The following is a 10,151-nucleotide window of genomic DNA, read 5'->3' as shown; positions in this document are numbered from 1 at the left end:
CAACGTTGTTAATTTTTCCCATTAAGCAACACGTGTCATAATTGGGTAATTTTAAAAATTTTATATAAAATTATATATGTTTAAAAAGAAAACACATAAATTTTGAAATAACCACAAAACTTTAAAAACATTCATTTTAACCCCTAAACCCATGCGACCACCATCTTTTGCCGTCGACGAAGTTCTACCCAATCTCACCTCCTCCAACGATCAAAACCCCTATGAAATCATGACTGGTCGACAACGAATCAACGTTTTATACCCCACAAACCTTGGAATGAAAATCGTGATCCCACATGATTCCAACGGTTAATCAACTACAACTACGACGACGTATGACTAGGAGGATAGCAGGGACTGTGTTGGCGGTGGTGGTCGTGGCCGGAAAGGGCGACTGCGGCGGATTAAGGTTAGGATTTGGGGATTTTAGGAATTTTGGAGCTTTTTATAATTTAAGAGAAATTATGACTTTTTAATAAATATCATAATATTTTTAATATTTTTTTTAAAAAAAATCAAAATCATAATATTGTGACACGTGTTATTTAACAGAAAAAATTAATATCGTTAACAGCTCAAAAACCTAAAATGATAATGTTTGAAACATAGATACCGAGATGAGCCAAAAAAATACTTTAGATACATACTCACCAGAAACGCTATAATTTAGTATTTAATTTGGTAGTAAGCCTTCGTGTTTTGATAATCGCAGGATAATCGCAGAGGCGGGAACTTCCAACGATCCAAGAATCCAAGAAAATGCTGTCACGGCATTGCTTAATCTTTCCATTTTCGATAACAATAAGACCTTAATAATGGAAGCTGGAGCTATCGACAACATTGTCGAAGTGTTGAAATTTGGAAAAACCATGGAGGCAAGAGAGAATGCAGCAGCAGCAATTTTTAGTTTGTCAATGATAGATGACTTCAAGGTAGCCATCGGAGCTCATGCTCGAGCAATTCTGGCTCTCGTTGGGCTCCTCAGAGAAGGAACAACTACCGGGAAAAGGGATGCTGCAACAGCATTATCCAACCTCGCACTTTACAGGGCCAACAAAGCGAATATCGTGGTTTCAGGGGCAGTTCCGTTGCTGATTGAATTGTTGGTGGATGACAAAGCAGGCATAACAGACGATGCCTTGGGAGTTTTGGCTCTACTTTTGAGTTGTCCTCAAGGGCTTGAAGATATAAAAAGTAGAGCTTTTGTGCCTCTTCTCATCGATCTCTTGAGATTCGGATCGGCCAAAGGGTAGGAAAACTCGATAACGCTTTTGCTGGGGCTGTGCAAAGACAGCGGAGAGGAAGTCGTGAGACGGATTTTGATAAATCCGCAAAGCATTCCTTCGCTCCAAAGCTTGGCTGCAAACGGATCTCTGAGAGCTCGAAGAAAGGCCAATGCACTACTTCGATTACTCAACAGGTGCTGCTCACGATCTCACAATCCTGTTGGATAACATGTCACAAACTTCTCAGAGTGAAAATTTTCGATTTCGGAGATGAACAACAGAGTGCAAAAGGAGAAAAATCTTACTATAAATGAATCTCAAAGCTATAGTTTGATTAAAATCACCTTGATTTTTCAAAGTTACCAACATTCTCAATAAAAGAACATGTAAGCAGATCGAAACAGAACACGAATTCGGATGAATATATGGATATAACTTTCATTGATAGAACTTTTACACCAATCGTTTACATTTTCCGTAGTGCTACTACGATAAGAAGAAGAATGTATGAGCACAGAACTAAGGCCGGGAATTTATAATTTTCTCGACAAATCGAATATTTATTATAACGAAACATCCTAGTATTGGAAAGGTTAAACTTATGTTCAACCAATTCGAACTAAAGTGGTCGAAGCTCAGCGTTCGTGAACAATGATTCACATAAAGCAGGGCCATGATTTTTACAACTCGACCAATTCAAGAAAAATGTGAGTGCCATTGATACTGTATTTCCAGAACCAGCTTCCACTATCCATCAGATTCTGTGGTATCGGATCCAACTGAACAGCAAAACCTGAAATCGTGTCGAAATTGAGATCATTCTATAAGCATAATGGCAAACTGGTTTGATTATATGATGGAAAACAATAGACTAAAACTATACTCAAGTTTCCGAAATCTACAGATGCTAGAATAGAAGTCGATGCATCGAATTAATAATAATTAGAGGTATAAAAACCTGGATTTCCGGAAGTAATCTTCAATTTGTAACCATCTGGAACTTCAAATACATGATTTCCCTGCATGAAAGAAAAGGTTATGAACAGATTTTTTACTCCGAAACCGGCCAGAGTACGAACAGACAAAACCGATTAATAAGGTACAAAAGAAACAGGTTAATTATTATCTGATATAACCTGTATGGTAACATCGTTGGCCTCAAACTCAGCGTTTCCATGTAATATGACCTTAAGTGCCTCAAAACGACGAACATCATGCTTCCAATAAACATTGTCTGGGGAAGTCCAGTCTATTCCCTCATTCAGCACATTAACGTTATGTAACTTGCATCTTCCACACCTGCATGGATGAACTCACTCTTGAACTCAATAATTGATTGCTATTGATATTTGAAGATTCACAAAAGCATGCAATACAAAACCTGTGCCCGTGTTGTAATATCGGTTCATCTTTGTCGTCAACCTTGGTCGACCCCATGATGTTTTCAGCTGCAATAATCATGCTCCCCTCGAGCTGAGGAAAACAGAAAAACTCTATCAGTGTAAAAGATAAATGATATAGCATGTATTAGTAAAACCATATATATACATATTACGGACCTGAACATTTCTCCATAAGAACTCTGCTACTTCGATTTGTAACTCCGAGCCCTTGGAGATAGAACCCCCATTAAACTGAGAAAACAAACAAATGTTATTATTCCATAAGGTTCACGGCTTAATGCTTAAGCTCCATTGCTGGAACTTGTAAGTTAATGATAATGTTACCAGAGATACAAAAGCCGGGATACACTTACTTTCTGCCTGGTGACCTCCCAAACTGGTCCGAGTGCAGGATGAAGAAAGATGAGAAATGGTGGTCCAGACTCTACGTACTTATCATTACTTTCAACCTGCATTAATGAAAGAACACAATAGCTCAATACACCGAATAGGATATTTGGAGTTAAAGATTGGTCGAAATTTTTTATTTAAACAAAGTAAATAAAAAATAGATATACCAAGTGCGACAATCCAAATCATTCAATTTAAACAGATTCCAGCAATATAGGAAATACCTCGGGAATATCAATATCACATTGCCAAAGAAGATCATAGGCATTCCGCATGATATCCAACAGTGAACCATCTGGAGTCTGCAAATGAAATCAGACTTAGTAGAGAAACCAAAATTAATTTCACTTAAAAACATTGTGTGTTTGAGCTCAGATCGAATGAAAGCAACTCCAGAAGGACAATTTTGTATCTGAAACAGTTTCATTCGATTATAGACCGAGGGTGTGAAAGAAGAATATTCGGAAAACCACCTGCTGAAGCGATGTGTCTGAAGGTTTTCTTTTCTTCTTAGCAGAGGACGTAACCCTTCTCCGTTCGTTATAAACAATAAAGGTATCCAGTTTATCTGTAGACACAAAGACACACACGTCGCCGTGATGTCAAAGAAATGGTATCGCATGATCGAAATGATAAATCATGGTTGAACTCAGCAAATATTGTACCTTCAACATCCTTGTAACATCTAGATGGATATGTACTAAGAAAATTATCGGCAATGTTCTGCATGGTGCACTCCAGCCTGCCACCAGGGACACTGCAATAAAAGAATCCTAGCGGCGTTACATGGTTTTGAATTAGAATACTAAAAGAGCTTGTAGGCATTTGAATTTTCTCTCTTCGAGTCCGTGTTGGTTATTCATTTGTTTATAAGGTTTCCCCTATTTGGTTAATAATTTTGAATATATGTTGAAGAGGAACACTATCCATATATAGCACTAGAACTAGCTATCTGAGTGAAAAGATACAAGCCAAATACCTGTGCCTGTTTCCGAAATAATCCGTATATACAATGGACTTCTTTGTATTAAAAACTATGCCGGGCAAACTCCATTCACTTCTTGCCGATCCAACAAACTCGGCAGAAGGTAAATCCACATAAAGAATGTTGGTATTGGCAGGGAACTCTGCCTGCAAACTAGACCCAAAACAAAAGATATTCCTGACTTTGTTGCTCGAGGTAAGAGTGTTTGAAAAACAAGCGAACATAGTAGTTTACCTGTTAGGTGAAGGATGTCCATTTGTGATTCCAAACTTATCGAATTCGGTGTATTCAATGCACGAAAGACCATATGCCCACTCCCCGTCCAGATTCTTCTTCTCGATTAGAACATTGATTCCTTCTGTAGCTCCAATGTTCCTTTTGCAGGATGCAAACCCCAGTTTCTGTTATACCCGGAGTCGGTACAATACAAGATTAGCAACACACCTTAGTTTATCGATGTTTCTTATATGAGCATACCTTTCCATGATGTAAACCAATCCCCGCCAATGCCAAGAGGGTCACATCTGTAGCAGCTACAACATTACTGCAAACGCACCAGTGCAATTCTCAAATTCAGCAACTGATACATATAGTTTCTGCCACAAATATGGTTCGGATATATAGTAAATATGCCTAACCTGACTTGCCGAACAGTAGCACCTTTCCTTCCGTGATCATAAAACCACTGAAAGATGCCTTTGTCATAAGCAAGTTTCCATATTACGCCGTGACCACCGGGTTTGCATACGGGCACAAATGGTTTTCTGACCAGCCATTGTCCATCTTCAGCATTTACAGCAGGGACTAGAGGCTGATAGATTTAGATGTTGAATTACGAATAAGAGCTGATATTAATTAATGGAATAAAAGAGAAAAAAGCAGGGATCTTCATAATTTTGAACTCCAAACCTGTTCAAAGAGTCGGAAACTCTCCCGGCCTCGTCCAAACCATCCAAGTCTTTCACAAAGCGAAGTAATATGCTCATGGTTGTTCTTAGCCGAACTCGTCATGATCGCAACCGGAGTGATGCATTGTTTACCATACAGCTTGAAATACAAGAACTCTCTAGCCTTGCAATTATGCAACAAAATGTAAACAACAAACATTGAGCCAGAAAAGAAAAAACAAAGCCATAAATGTAACATACCTGAAGATCCCTTATAAGACCTTCCAACAACGTCCTCCCACAATACAGAAGCATCGCAGCCGGAAGACATTCACCGGTTTCGGAATCAACAAAGCCGAGCCTATCAGCTGAACCTCCCAAAGGATACATTTCACCCAAGTCTGGCAAACCCTAAAACAGATCAAATCTTATTATTCAAGCTTAACTTGTACATAAACAAAGACACACTCCATTGACACTAACCTCAACCCCCCATAAAGCTGCTTGAGAAGCATATTCAGTGTTTGAAGAAAGGTCACATCCAGTAGGTGGATGAATCTCCAAAAACTCGCATTCCATTGATTCATGTGTCATTGTCTGAATTTGAAGTGAATTTTGGGCAAGGAGCTCAAGCACCGTTATCTGATATCTGTAACAAGGTAATATACTTAAAATTGTAGGCCATGGAACAAACTATGAAAGAAATTACAAAACTTACCCTATAATTCCACCAATGCAATCATAGAACTCCTCGATTTGTCCTAAAACCTTCAACAGGTTTTTGAAGTCTTCAGTTTCATCATGAACCAAAACACTGCCGTTTCCGTTTCGACCATTGCCTGAATCCCATTTCTCGATCATTTGGACCAACGAATAGAGTGCAGTCTTCACTGGACTTTTCAGTGAATTCTCTTGGAAACCGAAACCCATGTCGAGCACATGGTCTTGGCCAGCTGCAACCAAGCATCTGACAAGGAACAAGTCGTTTAAACTCAAACCGAGTGAACTCAAAAACCTTTTGCAACCCTGGGTTTTCAGAGAGTTCCTGACTTTGTCATCGGAATCGAGGACTTTGAGTTTCTGCTGGAGGGTTTTGGAATTGGAGAGCTTTAAACGGAGAGTTTTGAGGCGGGAGATTTCTTGGTGGAAATCGTTGGAGTCGGGAGCTGGTGGCGTGTACTCTAGAGGCGCAGTGGAAACGCGCGGTGTGATGGATGGGGGAGAAGAGGAGAGAGATTGGGAGAAGGAAAGAGGAGGAAAAGGGTGGAAAAGAGATGGTTTTTTGGAGTTAAAGGAGAAGATAAAATGGTTTGTTCTGTGATTGCTGTTAAGGAAGAGAAGTGAAGAAGAAGAAGAAGAAGAAGGAACTCTTGTTGTAGTGGTCGCCATTGATTACAATGGAAAGAAAGGGGAGGGGGAAGAGAAGAAAAGGGAGGAGGACAAGAAGAGGTACCGGAAGCATATACCGAGGATCATGCGGAGAGAAACAGGAAGTGTTAACCGTCAAAAACATATTGGTACGTGCCTTGTTTTGTCCGGAAGGATCTTATAACCTCGTCTCCTGTCCATCCAATTTCAGATTTCCATTGGTTCCCGTTCCTCTGATTTTGGATTGGTTTGCTTGGCCGCTGCACACTTCAGTTTTTGTTGCTTCAGTGTTGGGCTCTGTATTTGCTACCGTTGGGTTTTACTTTCTTTAGCGGTTGGATCTTCAGCCTCACTTGAACCAAATATTCTCAAATTATCGCATACTTTTGAAGAAGGCTTAAATATAAAATTAGTGTACTATCATTTTTCACAATGGGTGTTTAAAGTATTTTTAACTCATTTTAGTGCTTAAAATTACAAACATTATTATTTTAGGTACTTAGACTATTAATGAAATTAATTTTCTTCATTAAGTGATACATGCCACAATATGATAATTATAAAAAATTTATTTCAAATTAAAAAATTAGAATTATATATTTAAAAAACATAATTTTTTTTAAATAACCCCAAAACTTTGAAAATCTTCATTTCAACTCGATCTCACCTCCCCCGAAGACCAAAATGCTTATGAAATTATGAATGATCGACGGTGATTCGATATCTTATACGTTGTAAACCTAGGAAAAAATACAATCACACGCGATTCCAACGACCAATTGGCAATAATTACGGCGACGTATGACTAAGAGGATGACAGGGACTACATCGGCGGCGAATTAAGATTAAGATTTGAAGATTTTAGGGATTTTGAGACTTCTTTATAGTTGAAGAGAAATTAGTGTTTTTTTATAAATATAATAATATTTAAAAAAAATTCAAAATTAACAGAAGAAATTACGTCGTTAACGGTCTAGACGCCTAAAATGGTAACGTTTGTAACGTTAGACACCGGGATGAGTCAAAAAAATATTTTAGACACCTATTCGTGAAAAACAATATATTTTGGACACTTATTTTATATTTAAGCCTTTTAAAAATGAATATTTAAAATCTAAATTTTAAACATTCTAACCAAGTTTTTATATTTTTTAATGGAAAATATCAAATTAAATTTGACATAAAACATATACAAAATATGTATGTTTTTTTTACCCTCAAGTCTTAAGGTTTCGTCTTGACTAATTTGGATTGATATGGGTCGCACATCTAATTTTGGTGGGTCTCAGCGAGAATTTTCTATATACACAAAGATTAGAACCCGAGACTTTACTTAAGTGATATCAAATTGCTTACCACTTAAATCAACCCCATTATAACAAAAGAATCAAAACCAAAATAAAAACTTAATCCAAAAAAATTTAAGAGGGTAATAAGCCAACATGTATGGATAAGGCATTGTTAAGACAAAAGAATCAAAACCAAAATAAAAACTTAATCCATTTAGGCTCGAAAGACAAATCAATAGTGTGTTGGGGCGGGGAAATGAGCCGGTCGGAAAGCCAACGGCCCGGCAGCATAGATCACGACATCATAATCCTTCCTATACAGTCTCTTGCTCTCGTACCGCAGCGGCGAGCCGTAGAGCCCGTAGTTGACATTCGACATCATGTTGCAGCTCTCGAGAGGCGACCCAACGAGCTTTACGACGCATGATTGGAGAGGGTGGTCCAAGAGAGAGTGGCTCATTCAGAACCCCTCGAGCTCGGCGAAGAAGTAACCCTTGGCGTCCGTTTCAAACGCCGTATAGAAGCTCACTCGTCCCCTTTGGTTCCTGCAGACGACCCTAACTTTAGCTGACGCGATGGGCTCGGCTTTCGACAACGACCAAGACCCGTAGGTGTCGCAGCTTTGGCAGTACACCATCCCTTCGACGACTACCTCGGTTTTCTTCTCTTGCGGGACGGTTTCGTATGCGGTTAAGGCTAATGGGAGAAGCAACAATGATGAGATCAAAAGTGCTAGGTAAGTGGTAGCCATTTTTTAAGGGAAACTTTGGGGAAAACAAGGTTGTAATGTAAGAATTGTGGGATGGAGATGTACTTCATGAAATGGTATCATATATATGTATATATATAATATATATATATATATATATATATATATACGGTTTGAAGAATGTTTTGACACATTGATAGACGTGGAGGCTACTATGTTCCAACCATACTCAATATGCGTTTGTGTATTCGTTTACTTGAAGGCCACTTTTGAATTAACAATGACCTTGGAATAAAAAAAGGCAAAAAATCATCAATGGTCCCTGTATTTTTTTTAAAAAAAAATCAATGTAGCCTTTGAATTATTTTTCTCTCAATGTGACTCTTCAATTCAGAAAATAAGTTCAATGTGGCCCTTTGACTAATATTTTTCGTCGTTGACTGTTGTTGTACTGACGTGTCAGTTTACAGTGCTGATGTAATGGTCCACGATGTTGTTGTGACATCTTACGATGGTTGATAACGCGGCGAATAACATGACAGATGGGCTAAATTGGTAACTCCAATATGGCAAATGGACTATCACGTTAGTATCATAACGGTCAAACGACGAAAAACGTTAGTCAAAGGGTCACTTTAAATTTATTTTCTGAGTTGGAGGACCACATTAAGAGAACAAATAAAACGAGGGTTGTATTGATTATTTTTAAATACGGTTTAATTTGAACATTTTGATTTTTTTTAAATTATTTGAGTTAATTTAATTTTTTTTATTTAAAATTTGAATTTGAATAGAATATGAATTTATAAAATTAAATAGTCTAAAAACCGAAAATTAAAATGATGTCATTTTAACTTGGTTTAAGTATAAAATAAGTGTCTAAACAATATATGTTTTCACGAATATGTGCCTAAAATATTTTTTCGGTCCATTCAGGTACCTAACATTACAAATGTTACCACTTTAGGTGTCCAGGTCGTCAATAGTGTTAATTTCATCCGTTAAGTGACACATGTCACAATATGATGATTTTAAAATTTTTGTATAAAATTTTTAAAAATATATATATATTTTTTAAAAACTAAACACAGAAGTTTTGAAATAAACCCAAAACTTTGAAAATATTCATTTCAACCCCTAAACCCACATTGGCCACCGCCCTTTCCCGTCGGCGAAGCTCCACCCGACCTCACGTCCCCCCAACGATCAAAACTCCTATGAAATCGTGACCGATCAACAGTCGATTGGCGAAAAATTGATGTTTTATACCCTCGAACCCTAGGTTGAAAATCGCGATCCCACGCAATTTCTACCGCCCAATCGGTAGCAAACACGGCGACGTATGACTAGGAGAATGTCATGGACTACGTCGACGGTGGTGGTCGTGGTCGGAAAGGGCGGCAATGACGAATTAAGGTTAGGATTTGGAGATTTGTGGATTTGGGGGCTATTTTATAATTTAAGAGAAATTAAGTTTTTTTATAAATATAATAATATTATTATTATTTTAAAAAAATAAATTTTAAAACCACCAGATTGTGACACGTGTCACTTAACTGGGAAAATTAACTTCGTTGACAGCCAGAGCACTTAAATGGGTAATGTTTGTAACATTAGGCAGTTGAATGGATCGAAAAATACTTTAGGCACCTATTTGTGAAAATATGTATAGTTTGGGCACTTGTTTTATACTTAATCCTTTTAGTTTATAGCTTAGTGTTTTGATTGTTTTACGGTTTGGTCCATAATTTTATTGTTTTTTTCAATTACTTTATAGTTATAAGCTTTTTTTTTTGTCAATTTTAAAAGACATACTCATCAACCATTTTAGAATATCCATATAACTTCAATTTATATTAACAAATTTTATCTTTTTTTTTCAGTTTCATCCCTC

The 10,151-nt window shown here is 37.5% G+C and overlaps 2 protein-coding genes and 1 pseudogene across 3 annotated transcripts; 1 reads left to right on the top strand and 2 right to left on the bottom strand.

Annotated features, from left to right (window-relative positions):
• The first annotated feature begins 335 nt into the window (after positions 1-335).
• On the top strand, positions 336-1,253 carry LOC120200599 (U-box domain-containing protein 1-like). The gene is made up of 2 exons (XM_039201397.1): positions 336-409; positions 713-1,253. Exons 1-2 carry the CDS (start codon positions 336-338, stop codon positions 1,251-1,253), a joined length of 615 nt encoding a protein of 204 aa, XP_039057328.1.
• Positions 1,254-1,746: 493 nt separating this feature from the next.
• Positions 1,747-6,315, bottom strand: LOC120200610 (UTP--glucose-1-phosphate uridylyltransferase 3, chloroplastic-like). 2 transcript variants are annotated; one of them, XM_039201410.1, is made up of 17 exons: positions 5,610-6,315; positions 5,375-5,540; positions 5,153-5,302; positions 4,914-5,075; positions 4,643-4,815; positions 4,482-4,548; positions 4,239-4,405; positions 3,999-4,157; positions 3,685-3,776; positions 3,493-3,587; positions 3,244-3,321; positions 2,983-3,078; positions 2,786-2,860; positions 2,608-2,699; positions 2,363-2,525; positions 2,185-2,245; positions 1,747-2,019 (listed from the first exon to the last, which is right to left on the bottom strand). In XM_039201410.1, the coding sequence occupies exons 1-17, from the start codon at positions 6,278-6,280 to the stop codon at positions 1,907-1,909; spliced, it is 2,580 nt and encodes an 859-aa protein (XP_039057341.1). In that variant the 5' UTR covers positions 6,281-6,315; the 3' UTR covers positions 1,747-1,906. The 2 variants fall into 2 exon arrangements, 1 of the variants encoding a protein (XP_039057341.1); XR_005523575.1 differs by lacking the exon at positions 1,747-2,019 and having other exon boundaries at positions 2,636-2,699; positions 5,610-6,314.
• Positions 6,316-7,780: 1,465 nt separating this feature from the next.
• LOC120200602 lies at positions 7,781-8,302 on the bottom strand (annotated as a pseudogene).
• Positions 8,303-10,151: the final 1,849 nt, after the last annotated feature.

Source organism: Hibiscus syriacus, unplaced genomic scaffold (genome assembly GCF_006381635.1).
Source record: "Hibiscus syriacus cultivar Baekdansim isolate YM2019G1 unplaced genomic scaffold, ASM638163v2 tig00006230_pilon, whole genome shotgun sequence".
NCBI classification, from domain to species: domain Eukaryota; kingdom Viridiplantae; phylum Streptophyta; class Magnoliopsida; order Malvales; family Malvaceae; genus Hibiscus; species Hibiscus syriacus.
This window is presented reverse-complemented; position numbering and strand designations above follow the sequence as displayed.

What these genes read in the sequence shown, in the direction of transcription:
- LOC120200599 (XM_039201397.1), top strand. Translation starts at nt 336, where the DNA reads ATGACTAGGAGGATAGCAGGGACTGTGTTGGCGGTGGTGGTCGTGGCC. An exon ending in GGCGACTGCGGCGGATTAAG is followed by an intron (nt 410 to 712) that starts GTTAGGATTTGG and finishes TGATAATCGCAG; the next exon opens with GATAATCGCAGAGGCGGGAA.
- LOC120200610 (XM_039201410.1), bottom strand. Translation starts at nt 6,280, where the DNA reads ATGGCGACCACTACAACAAGAGTTCCTTCTTCTTCTTCTTCTTCTTCA. An exon ending in GTGATATTGATATTCCCGAG is followed by an intron (nt 3,079 to 3,243) that starts GTATTTCCTATA and finishes TCATTAATGCAG; the next exon opens with GTTGAAAGTAATGATAAGTA. An exon ending in GATTACTTCCGGAAATCCAG is followed by an intron (nt 2,020 to 2,184) that starts GTTTTTATACCT and finishes ACACGATTTCAG; the next exon opens with GTTTTGCTGTTCAGTTGGAT.